The 15,055-nt window shown below is 40.9% G+C and overlaps 1 protein-coding gene across 10 annotated transcripts in view; it reads left to right on the top strand.

The window, feature by feature from the left end:
- The window catches only part of ncoa2 (nuclear receptor coactivator 2), a 48,515-nt gene extending 37,091 nt beyond the window's left edge, over positions 1-11,424 (top strand). For 5 of the 10 annotated variants that reach the window (XM_029528882.1, XM_029528886.1, XM_029528883.1 and 2 more), the window contains 11 exons: positions 4,422-4,620; positions 4,802-5,008; positions 5,559-5,762; positions 5,891-6,020; positions 6,139-6,313; positions 6,417-6,713; positions 6,980-7,060; positions 7,266-7,746; positions 8,466-8,643; positions 8,774-8,978; positions 10,212-11,424. In XM_029528882.1, the coding sequence (XP_029384742.1) occupies positions 4,422-4,620; positions 4,802-5,008; positions 5,559-5,762; positions 5,891-6,020; positions 6,139-6,313; positions 6,417-6,713; positions 6,980-7,060; positions 7,266-7,746; positions 8,466-8,643; positions 8,774-8,978; positions 10,212-10,223 (2,169 nt within the window). In that variant the 3' untranslated portion in view covers positions 10,224-11,424. The remainder of the gene's footprint in view (positions 1-4,421; positions 4,621-4,801; positions 5,009-5,558; positions 5,763-5,890; positions 6,021-6,138; positions 6,314-6,416; positions 6,714-6,979; positions 7,061-7,265; positions 7,747-8,465; positions 8,644-8,773; positions 8,979-10,211) is intronic. The other 5 variants (XM_029528885.1, XM_029528888.1, XM_029528890.1 and 2 more) reach the window with 3 other exon arrangements.
- The last annotated feature ends 3,631 nt before the right edge of the window (positions 11,425-15,055 follow it).

Here is a 15,055-nt window from a genome sequence, read left to right on the forward strand (position 1 = left end):
ACACATGTTCAAGAAAAATGTACTTCTTTCACATTCATCACTACAAAACCACAGAATTGCACAAAATTACATGAATGCCCTTCAACTCCTTTTTCTCATCTCTTTCCTCCTCTAAGTCTAGGCAGTTAATTTAGGTTATATAGATGCTGTTTAAATGTCACTAACATTAACAAGGTGGGCTCTTTTGTTATTGGGTTTGTTTGGTTTTGTTTTTTTGGAAATGCATGTTAACTCTACTAAACTAAAACAGCAAAGCAGAGACCAAACTGATCTTGATTCTTTGGTGGAGAATGGTATGAAAAAACTCAGCACAGAGTACTGATTGATGCTATTAAGATGTGCGCCAGTGTATGTTTAACCTGGATAGTGGAAAAAATGGGTTGTAATCACTTGATCACAATTATTTCCCTCTTTCTTTGTGGAACATTTTCTATACATACGCCATAGTTTTCCCATTCAGACAGAGGTACTGAATGTTGTATAGCTATTCCTTCCTTTGCTAGGTATGTACAGTATGTGCTAGGCCACTTGGGTACTAAAAAACAAAAAGGTGATTGGATGAATAATAAGAATGGCTGTTGAGCTGAACAAAGAAGAAAAGATGAGAGAGGTGTCGATACCCCCAGGAGAGCCCATCCTCGGCAGGCAGAATGAAAATGATGAGCCATATGCTCCTGCATGTCCTCTCTGCTGCCATGGAGATAGAGGGGAGAGGGAGTGGTGTGTTTGTAGAGTGAGCAAGTACACAAAACAATAGAAGGAAAATAAAATTTTTGAGAAATAAATTCATTATGGAACTCCTGATCCTGAGAATTTCACTCTGTAAGCAACCATCATATAACCAAATTAAATCAGTTTGCTTAAGATCTGCCCTCTATGGACAATACAAAAGAAACTGAATTCTGGGTTTGATGTTAATTACGCATTTGTTAGACATGTGCTTGGTACATGTATATGGTTTAATTGAAGCCATTTTGTGGCGAGTGGTTTTCTCATCCTTTCTGGGGAATTGTTGCTTGCTCATGTGTTAAAGATAACTACACTAGTCAAGAAGTCCTATCATCCTTGCCTCTACTAACCTCACCCACTGTTTTCTAGTTCTCTCTCCCTCTGCCTCTTTCTTCCTCATTATTGTTTAAGGGCTGAATTATTGATGGCTGGAGCAGAGCTAAATGAGAAATCAGAGCGGACCCACAGTAACGGCTTAGCTGGTAGCTGAAGGAACTATAGATATGGTTGACTGTTCCTGTGGGGCTATGGGAGACAGGGCAATTTGTGTGTTTTGTTTTGGGTTTTTTTTTTAATGTGCGTCTCTTTAAACAGAGTGAAATCTATTTCCACTGCAACAGTATATGTAATTTTCATGTTGTAATTGTAGTTCATTATTCCCTATCTCTTTATACTATGCTGTAAGCCTGGCATATCAGGAATATCAATCAAATCAAAGCCAAATTAAGCAAATGTTTGTCAAATATAGAAGAAAAGAATTTTTCTAAATTGCCTTGGCCTATGAGATGAGTCTAGCTCATCTCAATATTGAATAAATCTTTTTCTTTCTTCCTTTTCCTAATAGTGACAGATATAGGTCACAATATTTACATCCCCTCACTGACCCTCTATTAAGGAATAAAGGAATAATTGAATTCAGAAGAACCAAGACTGTCTGATATAATGTTTGAACTGCTCCTCCAGTAGTTTCTGCTGGATGCTGTGCTGAACATAATGTCAAACTGCAAAGCATTTACTTCCATAAGTGCTCACTCCCAGGCTAATATAGCCACTTTGCTGGAGCTCAAACACCTCTCTTTGTACAGTACATGAAGGGCTTTCAGTACCTGGCAAGCCAGTAATCACTTGAAAGGAATGGAAGGGAGTAGTACAATAGTTATCACCAATGTTAGTCATTACTTGAAGACTAAACACTGCCACCAGAAAAGAAAATATGAATATGAAAGTGTATTATTGTGAATGTTTGGAAATACAAAGCTTTTTGGAATTTTGTTCTGCTTTTTACTCTATTTTCTAGTGCTGATGGAGGACTAAAGCATTTTAAGATTTAAAAAGAAATCAGTTATTACAAATTAATTCAAGTTATGTAACAACATGTATTGATTAATAAATATCAGCAGTGAAAGATGAAAAGTAGTTATTCCAACATTGCATCCATAAGGAGTGCAATTAATGTTGTAGTCACTTTAATAATAGCAATTCCAGCTCCTTCAGTGAATACATTTTTTTTTCAAGTTGCTTTCATTAAATATATTTCTGTTTTATTTTATTTCCCTCACAAAAGGAGAACACAGTTCTGGTGGGAAATTACTTTTTCATTTGCCTCACTTGATGGTGGCCCTTCTGCTTTACCCTTTCTGTTTCACAGTTCTGTTTTCTATAAAATTGCATGGAGTAGGTCTAAAAGGGCACATATGTGTTGTGTATGGAGATGAATAAACAGATCAACCCTGATTTTTAAATATGCATGAGATCCCTGAAACAAACTACATATTCTAACACGTGTCTTCCGCTGATCTTCCAGAGTGAGAAAAGGTCTGGTGTCTTGTTGATGAATTGTCATCCATAAATGGGACACAGTTTTGAAACTTATATTATATATTTAATAATCGTTATTTGGACTCATGGATCCTTGACATTAAAACCACATAGTATTTGGACCCAATCTACTGCATTACATTACATGCATTGAAAGCAGAGTGTAACTGGGCTTGATAGAAATAGGACCCATTAAGGGTAAAAGCAACTAGAGAAGTCGAGAGAATAGAAAGTAGGAGGAGAGAGAATTAGAGAGGAGGAGGAAGAGAGCAAACTGAAAGCGTACAGGAGCATTACATCATTCCTGACCTCATTAGGGCTTTTCTCTCTCTCCCCACTACCACCCCTCCACCCCTCACTCTCCAGCATATTCTTTATGCTAGTCTGCTGTGTAGTTATCAGCATTTTGTGGCCATTTGTTTGTCTCTGTCTAAATGGAGAGGTGTTTTTAACATGATCTTCCAAAGGAAAGGAGCAAAAACGTCTGTATAGGCATGACCAATGCTTAAGACCTTGGCTACAGCAGATAAACATACTGTCAGGCATTTTAGCAGCCTTGTTATCTTAAGTGGCATTTGCATAACTAAGATACATCTCACTGTCAGGAACATTGAAATACAACATTGAACCAGTGGCTGGTGTGCTGGTTTCCTGCTGTGTAGTCACGATCAGTTGTTGTCGGTGGTTCCAAGTGTGCTGCACTCTTCTGGCCACTTACAGTCAGTGCAACTTATTTACCAAAATTCTCTCAGGCCACTCAAGAAAGCACGTTTAGCAACTATGGTGATAATTCAGTTTAATTTCAACCTTAACCTACTTGTTCTATAGACTCATTTTCTTTTTGCTGTTAGTAAAATGAGAGTTAGTCGTATAACTCAGCCATTTGTGTTTTTAATTTTAATTTTCATCTTGAAAGCCTAGAATATTTCATATCTGTTGAACTGTATCATATTGGTGTTTATCATCATTATGAGGTTTTTGAGGTCCTTAAATGCCTGGGCATTAAAAGTGACTGAATTGTTTTGGTTTTTGTGTCTCTATATCCACCTCCTATGTGTCTTGAATTACAGAGGAGACATTGCCAGTGTCCTACAGTAAAGTGTTTCCAGGAGATTCATCTTTCATAGTCCCACCGATTCTTCAGTTCAGCAAGCGAAACAGACCTTAGTATGGCTTTGTCTTTGTTTAAGATAGTTGTGTGAAAAACTAAACAGAAAATGGCCAGACAGTCCAAAGCCCAGCTGTATATGAAAGTAGCCTTGGGGCTGAACTGAGCTGGCTCAGTCCACTGTTTACAGTAGTGGGTCAGAGAGCAGTTCAGACTTTGGCACTAACAAAATTCTTGCCATCTCATTCAGTTCTCCCATATTATTCAGCAGAAGGCATCTTGAGTCATTACATATCTTGTATCTTAATATATTCTTCAACTTGGTAATACAATTGTGTTTATAATAACATATTAAAATGTGTAATATTATAATAGTGTTATTTTTAATTACGTAAACTTAAAAATGGGGGAGAAGCTGTCCTGTTGTAGTGTGTCACCAGCCAGTAAAGTAGTAATATGTGAGTCGGATGAGGCAAGTTTAAGTGAAGCGTGGCCTAGATTTGATAGAAACTGGTCCATTTCATCCTGGGGTTACTGCTGGTATTATAAACAAGGCCAGGTCTGCTATTCTCATTTCCCAGATAGACTCATCATGCGTCTGGTGCAGTCTTAACTGAGCAGTATTGCTCTTAGTGAGGGCATATGTCTGTCACATGTATATTTATGTTTGTGTGTCTGCAGGTGAAGCAGCACTTGGTTTCTAAATAGAAGGCCTAAGTGGTTCGTCATTTCTTGTTTTCATGTTTTCCTATTTCTCTCTTTTCAGTCATCCGAGTTGGATGATATCCTAAATGACCTGCAAAGTGCTCAGCCCCAGCTCTTCTGTGAGCCGCGGCCTGTTTCACTGCCCAGCCCCATGGACAAGCAGAACATCATCAATGACATCCTGCAGATGTCTGAGAACAATCCCACCATGGTGGCACAGCAGCAACACAGGGGCATCAGCACTGGCATCGGTCCAACCAGTGAGTTTCATCCTTCCTTGCAAAAGAAGTGCACACGAGGGTTTCCCCCTCACAGTAGGCCACATTAACTGAGTGTTGGAAATGCTTCACTTAGAAGGTCATAATTGCTCCAAATGTATAGCTATGGAACAGTATATCCATGATGTGTATTTTGCTCAAATCTGTATATTCCTATCTTCAGATTTTGTGGGCGTTCGACCGGGCCAGCCTGCCAGGGGGATGCCTGTGAGGAGTGTGTCTCTGGACATGAATGCGTCTCCCCAGCAGCCGTCATTACAGTACCCAATAAGGACCTCAAGCCCATACACGCTTCTGCAGCAGCAACAGCAGCAAGGCATGGTGGGAAGTCATGGCATGATGACTAACCAAGCTGGTATGGTCAACACTGGTAAGAGTCACATTGACAGTTCATAATGATACTAGTCATATTGATTTATCATTGCAAGGCATCAAACTGAAAGTTGTGAAATTCAATGAGAACTGAATTAACCTATCTACAGACAGATGTTTCTCACAGTCAGATACAAATCTCATTTTAACTCTTAATGTCATGTTTTCTGGATGCATAGAGGTTTTTCAGTCTTACAGTGGCAGAACTAGTGAATGAAAGCAGTGAAGCACAATAACGTTGTGGTAATGACTGTGTTGACACATGTAGCTGCTTTCCACATGAAGAAAGACCTCTTTCCCCTCTGTTGGTCTCTGTCTGTGATCTATCATGTAATGGCAAAATGACTCACTTCCTGTGACAGGAAATTGTCAGACACCTGCACTGTCACAAAGTTTCACTCTCATCATCATAACAGTAGTCCTCAAACACCATATGGATGGCACTACTTAGATGAATTTTCGCTTTATATTGTACCATTGAGTCATGGTGACAGAAAAATCTACTGAGGCTCACTGTTCCTTGTCTCCTCTGTGTTTACTACCTCTAGGACTCATGGCTCCAGGTGGTCCACGACCAGGCATGCAACAACAGGAAGGCTGGGTGGGTTCAGCCTCTGCCCCTCCTCTGGGTGCATCCGGCCCAGGGCAGCAAGGTACCATGCAGGGTAGGATGGGGCCAAACAGTGCCTCTATGAGGCCCAACAGCCAGCCAGGGCCCCGACCGATGCTCCAGTCCCCATTGATGGCCAATGGTAAGAGCGTTGTGTACCCAAGGAGCACAACTTGTACACACTGTTTTCCACTCATGATAACAAAAAATGTTGAATTCACTGTCCACTATTTTAACTCAAACTGTATTATTTTTCCCCTCTATGTGTAGCCCAACCTGACATGGATATTGGTATGGTTGGCCACCATTTCTCGCAGCAACAGGCTCCACCCAACCAGACAGCCCCATGGCCAGATAGTATGATGCCCATCGATCAGACAGCATTTGTAAACCAGAACAGGCAAGCAAAAAAAACTTCACTGTTCTTATCAAGCTTACTTTTTGAATACTGTTGTTACAGAACAAAAGTTTCTCAGAAGGTAGTTAAATAAAATTCCATCTGTGTCCTCTTTGCCCAGGCAAGTGCACTCAGCACCTCAGGACGAGTTGTTGTGCAGCGCAGGACTCGGCTCTGGTGATGGCAGTGCAGTAGATGAGGGGGCCTTGATGTCTCAGTTGTACACAGCACTAAAAGATTTTGATGGCCTGGAGGAGATTGATCGTGCTCTCGGCATCCCTGCTCTGGTAGAACAGGTGTGATCCTCACAATTCACACCATCACACTCATTTGTGTTTGTTTGAGGTGACTTCATCATAATCTGTTGTGGCTAATGTGTTTTTTACCTGCCTGTTTCAGAACCAAACCCTGGAGCCAGAGCAGTTCCCTCAGGACCCCTCGATGATGTTAGACCAGAAACCCCCCATGTACACACAGCAGTTTGGTCCGCCACCATCCCATATGACCCAGAGGGGCTACCCTGGCGCTCCCATGCAAGAGCCAGGTTTCCACCCAATGTCTGGACAGATGGGTCCACGGCCAGGTTACCCCATGATGAGGATGCAGGCACGGCCTGGACTCAGGCCCACTGCTGTGGGCCCAAACCAACCCAACACATTGCGGCTACAGCTACAGCATCGGCTACAGTCACAGCAGGTATGTTTGAATCTACACTGTCCTGACATTGGTTGAAGTGATATTATGAATTGATTGTCCAAGCTTTATGATGTGACCACTCTGTTTGATCAGCAGCTGTGTGGTTGAGCACACAGGTACATGTCAGATTTAGTTGCACAAGTAATACTTTGTGAGATATAATGCATACTTTCCACTAATATACAAAAAATGGACAGGATTTGAGTATTTTAAATGAGCTTTTATTCATTAAACAACATTTTTGCCAAATCTCTTCTGTCTCCCAGCAGAATCGTCAGCCAATGATGACTCAGATGAGCAGTGTGTCAAATGTGAACCTACCTCTTAGAGCCAATGCTCCAAACCAGGTAGGTCGCTGCTGCCATAACATCACATCACAATATCTGTCTCCAAAGATTATTTTCTGCTTTGATTGTTTTTAGGTTTCCTTAAATTTAAGGTCTATTTATGTGTGAAGGAGATAGTAGATCTACAGACATAGCATGGATGTACAAAAGATGTTTTTTGTGTATGTTCCTCTGTTCTTGCACTTCATTCCTCTCTCATTTCCAGGGGACCATTAATGCTCAAATGTTGGCCCAGCGTCAGCGGGAGCTGCTGAGTAATCACCTGAGACAAAGGCAGCAGCAGCAGCAGGTCCAGCAGGCCCAGCAGGTCCAGCAGCAAAGGAGCATGGCCATGAGGGGCCCTGGCCTCAACCTGCCTCCCAACATGGCCACTGGAGGCATGAGTAACCCCCGGATCCCCCAGGCCAATCCCCAGCAATTCCCCTACCCACCCAGCTACGGTACCAGTACAGGCCTGGCCTCACCACCTCCCCCTTCCAGCCCTTTCTCCTCCCCTCTCTCCCCCAGCCTGCCCTCTCTCCCCTCAAATCCTCAACTCCACCTGCATGGCACTTCCTCCTCTTCCTCCACCTCCTCCTCCTCCTCCTCACAGATGATGATGGGAAACACAAACATGATGGGCGGACAGTATGGGGCCGTACTCAGCCCCCAAATACAGCACAGTGCCTTTCAGTTTCCCAACTCAGGTACTGCTCCCACACCCCAGCCTACCACATTCTTTACCCTAAAACCTGTTTGTGTGTGTTCGCGTGTGAGTCTGAGTGTATGAGCGTACACCATTGTGTCTCTGTATTGATGAGGCTATAATTGCATCACATGCCTTTTGATCGAAACAATTATCTGACTTGCAATGATGTGTGCTGCAGACCACATTAATCATGTACTCATTGTTCTGTGCACTGTCCAAAATGGTGTCCTGGCTATACCCCTGTCTCTCCACCAGAGGGCGCCAAGACACAGTACATAAAGCTTATCTCAACACCTGACACTTTAAAATTGTGACCAGGCAGAGCAATAATCAGGCCTGTATCTGTCAGTCTGATCTGGTAATCTGGTATTCCTATTGTCTAATGACATGTGCAATTTGTCCTTTATTCCCTAGTCTGATTCAGGCGCAGCAGTTAGTCATTAATTCTCTTTCCTTTCTCTCCTAAACCATCTCCTTATTCCCTTATTTCCTAGATGCTTGTCCATTTGCATGCCATCTTGCATGCATGTAGGAAATATCAAGTGCTTGTCACACTGTCGCACTTGCTAATTATTTGCATTTGACTGCCAAATGGTTGTCTTTAAGTGGGATGCTGGTGTAAATAGCATGGAAAATAGACTGCTTTCATTACATTGAATCGTAGTTCAATCCATGCAGGTCCAATAGTGTTGAACTCTGTCGATGCGTCCACCTCAGGTATGAGCCAACAGGCAGACGGAGGCTTTGGAGGTCCGAGCACACCGCAGAGCCCCCTGCTTTCTCCCCGCATGGCCCACACACAGTCCCCAATGATGCAACAGGGCCAAGGAAACACTGCTTTTCAGGGCTCCCCTGATATGAATGGCTGGCCACAAGGCAACATGGGAGGCAACAGGTGAATATGGCTGAAAATTCCTTTTTTTTTTTTCTTTCCTTTTTTTCCTTTGAACTTTATATCAGACTGCTACGTAAAAAAATGTCTTACCTCACACTGCATATCCTTTTCTGTCCTCCCTTATCTCCAGTATGTTCTCACAGCAGCAGGCATCACCACAGTTCACCCAGCAAAATAACAGCAACATGTACAATGGCAATGGTATGAACCTCAACAATGTCTCCATGGCCACCAACATGGCAACCAGCAGCATGAGCAGCATGGGCCAGATGGCTGGACAGATGAGTGTCACATCAGGGCCCTCACCCGGTTTGCCCTCTATGGGGCAAGAACAGGTAAACGCCTGACACATTCCTGGCACGTGAATCCTTCAAATGGGTAAAATGCCATACTCTCAATGAAGAAGCACAAAAATGTACATTAAGAAAAATCATTGGCACTGGTAAGGATGGTTAAAAAAGAGGTTTTCAAGTAGCCCTCTAATATGCTGCGGCTGTGCCTTTACATTAGCTCCCAGTAGTAATATAAGTCAGACACTTTCAAAGTTTAAGCCTTAGAGGTTAACAAAATGGACTCCTTACAATTTTACACAGCAATCAGGGGACCAAGAAAACTAAAAGCTTCATCTTTCTTTCTTCCCACTCCCAGCTGATCTGTATATGTTTGTGTTATTGTAAGACCCTAAGTGTTTGGGCACACTTATTGGACAGCCATGCTAGTGAATAATTTACTCAGTTTACGTCACTCCTCCAGCCAGAGTTCTTACTTACTTGACTTGAACTTAGAGGACAATGATGTAATTAGCAGCAGGCACTTTAGAGGCAGACCATTTAGACTATATAGATGTTACCATATGATGTTCAAAGCCTGGTCTGTCTCGACTGTGGACTCATCAGCCCTGAACATGGAAAACTTTACTCCACACAGCTGTCAAACCTGTTCTCTTTCAACATATATATACAAGCATAGCAAAGCCTGAAGCATTAAACTGTCACTTGCACAGATAGCTGACTTCACTCACTAACTGGCACTCAGGTAAATGCACAAATATTTTGACTGTGTCCCTCCATTCTGGTGGTTATGATTCATTCAGTGTCAACCAAGTTAATCCTTCTTGCTTTGTCTCCCTGGTATTGTTAGTTCAGTATGTGGAAATGCAGTGATGTTGTCCGTGATGCTTTTAAGTCCAATAAAGGGCCATGAATATTTAACCAAGGTGCTGCTGTTTGATTGTCTGCACTTCAGACAGTTGTAACATGCTAGTATATCTGTCACTTGATTTATCCCCCTTCCAGGATTATAGAAACGTATTGGCACTTAGATAATCTCAATTATTTACCGTTTCACCATTAGTGCCGGCTTTTGTAATTTACTGACCTGTTTTAGACCTGATGGAGTGTTCTCTGATGGTTTCTAATTGTTTATAGTTGTTCGCACAAGTACTTGATTTACTCAACATATATTTAGGTCCTGCAAGTTCAACTCAGCCAATCCCGTGTGCTGTTGAAGTGTGTATTTATGAAATGCTCCACAGATTGTGAACTGATGTGTGTTTAATCTCTCTGCAGAAGTATTGTTGACCCCCGTGGAGTTCTTAACCTGAACCTCACTGATCATCTGGTCCAAGGAGTGTGTCGGCCCTTTAAAAATTGTACAAACATGTAAACCAACCAATGCCCCCTTGAACCAGCCAGGCCCTGTCCTGATCCATCTCCCCAGCCCAAATTTGTCATTTTTCCCCACTGGGCATCTTCAGCAGCCCAAGAGGAGCCCGGTCATGAACAGACACAGGAGTGTGAAGAGGGCTGGGGAGAGATTGTGGATCTCTGTCCAACATGCCTATCCCTCCTGGAGGAGAGCCTCGTGATGAGCCAGTTTGTCTGCCTGTCCAGCTGCATTCACCGTAGTGTGACTTACTGTAGGGCCTCCTGGTGGGGGACGCTGACTTATGGGGACAACAGTGGGTTGGATCCCTCGCTCTGATGAATGTATTCCTCTCAGTGGACAGCGGCCATTTACAATCTCATCTCAAAAATGACGTACACTGATTTTTTTTTTTTTTTTTTTTTTTTTTTTTTCTTCTTTCTTCTTTTTCCTTTCTGTACTAATTTGCTCACATTTGTGACATTTCCACATTGTTCCAAAATGGCAGCAAAGACTCCAAGTTATATACAGAATTATGGATGGAGCTCGAACACTTAGCCGGTTTTGCCTTTTTGCTGTTGTTTATTTTATTATTATTTTAGTTCTTTTTTCTTCTTGTAAGAAATAAGATGTAGATTGAAGATATATGGTTGAAAAACTGACCTTGAGAAACACTGCAGAAGAATGGTTTGAGTGGAATGGTGATTTGTATGATTAGACTAATTTAGTCAAGAGGTTTCTATAGTGTATTAAATTAAGTTTTATTTTTCTGTATAGATTCATTTTAATTATTGTAGATGATACTTTATCCTAGTAGCAACAAGAAAAAATATTTCTAAAAGTGTGAAAGAAGCACTTTTTTATAATTTTAACTGTAATGGTTGTATTCTTTGAGAAGATTCTTCTGTTAACCAGAGTAATGGATTATTCTTTGGTCCTGTAGTTTCAGAAGAAGATGTGAAAGTCAAATATGGTTTAAAATGAATTACAGAGATTGTACATACAAATAAGTAAAACATTTTCTTTCGTATTTATTTTATTCATTATGGTTTTGTTTTCCCCTGTCTGGTCACAACTGCTTCTTGAATGGAGCAAATGCTTTTTCTCTTTTATTTTATTATCTTTTTTTTTTTTTTTTTTTTTTTTCATGGGATGTGGTGTGGGAACCTTCATGTTCTGGTACGATGCAGACAGGTGGGAGGGGGGAAGTAGGGAAGGGTTCAAAGGGGGGTGTGCTGTGTATACAGTGTACAGATTATCGCTTGCTTCTCTGCCTTTAGCATAGAACACAAAAATTAAAAGGAAAAAAAAAAAAAGACAGGACAATTTCAACACAGCCATACAATAACTCAAAAAATAACAGAAGTGTGCTTTCTATGTTGTCTGGAGTGAAAAATGCTTCATACAAGCTGCTAGGTGCAAACTGTTCTGGTGTGATGTAAACAAGCAATAACAATTACTTGAGAATTTCTTGGGGTTTTTTTGTGTTTTTGTTTTTGTAATTTTTGTACAGTTTCCTGAAGAAAAAGGATACATTTTGCTCCATGTTTGGATGCAGTATTAAACACAGTTTTTTATTGCAGTTTGTACCAAGAAAGTCTACATCCACTCACAGCGTTCCTATTAGATTATGCAGCATTGGCTGAGGCCTGGAGGGGGAGGTTGTTTGTGGTCCCCCAGTTGACACATGCCCTCTCTGCCTCGAGCCATTCTTCTATAGCAGAGGTCAGAGTTAAGACTGAACGGTTCATGAGACCTGCTCTGACAGACACTTAGCCATATTTTATGACCTCAGGCAGTTAGTTCAACTACCAAGTGTTCAGTAATGACATGCTATTCTTGTGCCCCAGTAGGGGTTTGGTTTGACCTTGACAAGATTTAGAGCAAGTCATCTTCTCTAACCTCAAAAGTACATTTTCCTCAAAGTAACAAAACTTTTTATATCAGCTATTTAACCCAGGACAGACTTGGAGCAAAGCCAAATAATCCTCAAGTTTCAATTGGATTTCTGAATTCTACCAGCTTTTATGTTCATAGTGAGAGACGACCTGTTGGTTAGCGTCCTTTGAGGCCCACAGAAAACAAGAAATCTTTGATGTCACTTAACAGGGTCTAATATAGATGTTGCAGCATAAAACAGGAAAAAGAATCATTCTGAATGTATTGTCATTAAAGGCCTTAGGGTGTGACTGATGGTGTTTTCTGACAACATGTTGACAACAAGCTGTTGTGCAGTAACACCACGCATTTCTCAGCACTTGTGGAGGAAGTTGCCTATTGTTGCTTCTTTTTTAAGATGAAGTTCTTTATGAATTTTGAAGCTGTAGCAGGGCAACTTTAGGACAAAGTAAGCCTGTGTCTGTGTTTCGGTTGTCATCTTTGCAGATGTCATGCAGTTGTTTTGCTGAAGGCCTACGGGAGAACACACTTCTTTGATAAATGCTGTTTTGATTGTAAAATACAGTCATGCAGAACAAGCCTTTTGAGCCATTTTAAAGAATGATTCAGAGCCCTTTGCAAATTTCCAAAGATTGTCAAGATTTTGAAGACTTAAAGCCATGTGGTAGCAATGCATTTTTTAGCATTTATAATGAGGACAGGTGCAAAGAAATGATTTTGCCCCTTACAAATATCCAGGCTTTGGACCCACTAAACTAAATATTTTTTTCTCTTTAACTTTTGGTTTTGATGAACTTTAAATGCCCTTTTGTATTGTCTGCCAATTTCTTAGAGCTAAGATGCAACCTTGAAATGCTAAAAACCCTAGCATAATGCCTTAGATTTCGTCCGTTCTCGTTGTTGTACATTACACCGCTGTCTGTATAAATTTGTATAATGACTTCTGTACAATATCGAATGGATGCATCATTGTTCAACTTCTCAGTTACTGGAGACTCAATCGCAGTTGGACTGTCCCTCATCATTGCACCTCTGTTCTGTGTTGGGTTGGAATTGATTCTATTATTTCATTTCCCCCCTCACTGTTTTTATGGAAAGATGATACATAAGGATATCGAAGCAATATGTAATATACTATATGGACTTTGAAGAAAGCTTACCATTGTTTTCCAAGGATATTTTTTTTCCTCTACATTGTTCACAGGAATCACACTGTACACCCACATCCACCTTTGCCCCTTAGTGTGTGAGCGTTTTATGCAAAATTAGATAGACAAGAGAAGTTAAAACCACAGTTATGCAAGTTGTGAACTAATATGGCTTCGCTGATGCTATTTGCCTTGTAAATAAAGAATTCTGTTATTGCAATATTTAATCAAGTGACTCTTATTTCAGGTGGCTGAAGGTGAAAATGGAGGTTTGAGCTCGTAATGGCATTTTAAGGCCTGAAATTTACTTTCAGGCCTTAAAATGCCTGAGCTCAAACCACCTTTTCACATTTCTGGAGTATAAAATGTTAGTTTGTATGGTAAAACTACGACAAAAAAATGCATCATTGACTTAACCAACGAACAGACTAAATTAGGGTTTTGTTTTGTTTTTGTTTTTTTTTTGTTTGTTTTGGTTAGTTTTTTATGTTTTGTGGTTGTTTTGTTTTTGTTTAGCTTTTTGTTTGTTTTGTTTTTTGTTTCTGTTTTTTTTTTCCGTTTCGTCCTTTAGATAATAATGAATATTAAATGGTATGGAATCATCACCTCAAAAATCACAACAAACTTTCCATAAATGTTTTCAGAAATGCATTTCTGAACACTCAGTCTGGGTTAAATTTAAACGTGGAGGCCTGTTTTATTTTGTTTTTTCCGCTGTTGACCGGGTCAATGTGAAGCATAAGATCCGTGCACAGAGAAACCTTCAGTACTAACGGGATGTTAAAGATCTTTAGGGACAGCTGTAAAAAAAAAAGACAAACATCAAGAAAAAATACTGAATATGCATTAAAAAAAAAAGTTTAAAAAAAGTTATGATCACGAAACTCAAAGACAAACGGCCCGTCAGCTCTCATTCACAACACAAATTTTATAAAGACTCGGCCCAGTTTGATTATTTTTATTTCATTCTTTATTTCTTAATCATTTCTGGAGGAGAGAGAAATGTAAACATGTTAAGTGTATTTCGACGTTGGTTGGCTTCGTTTTAGTTAAACATGCAATGCACAAAAAAAAAAAAAAAAACCTATACTCCACTGGGGGCCCGTCAAGATACCATCTTCCAGTGTAATGGGGTGGGGAGGGCCCCAACATGCAGCCTCTCTGTGTGGCAGCGAAAGCAGGCTGTGTGGGGAAGTTAACGGTGGGTTGTCCCACAGTAAATGTATTCCTATGGGGCATTGAGATGCATGAGGTCGAGCTGCTTCCCGGCCAATAGGAGGAAGCTGCAGGGCAGCATCTCCAGCAGACCTGCCTGTCTACAGTAGAGATGCCCTCAGATGACCACTGACCGACACACAAGTTCCTGCAGCACATCCTGATATAATCCTGTGGACATGCCTTCACTCTGAATCTGAATCATCTCTTCTGGATATTTACAGGTAAGCAAATTATCTTTCTTGCACATTTATATAGTAACTAAATTCATAGAGATCCATTCTGTGTAACAGACCCATCTGTGTATTCTTTGAGCATCTCTAGAGTTCAGATGACAGTCGGGTTTTTATTTCTTTTCAGCTGAATTCAGATAATTCCTCCGGCCCACATTTTGCCCTGCTGCTTTCTTTCTCTTTCTTTTTGTTAATGATTGAGCGGTCCATTAAAAGCTTCATTAATGTTGACCTCTGCTCCGGCCGACTCTTCCTTAATTAGTGTCATGACCC

Source organism: Echeneis naucrates, chromosome 20 (assembly GCF_900963305.1).
Source record: "Echeneis naucrates chromosome 20, fEcheNa1.1, whole genome shotgun sequence".
Lineage (NCBI taxonomy): Eukaryota > Metazoa > Chordata > Actinopteri > Carangiformes > Echeneidae > Echeneis > Echeneis naucrates.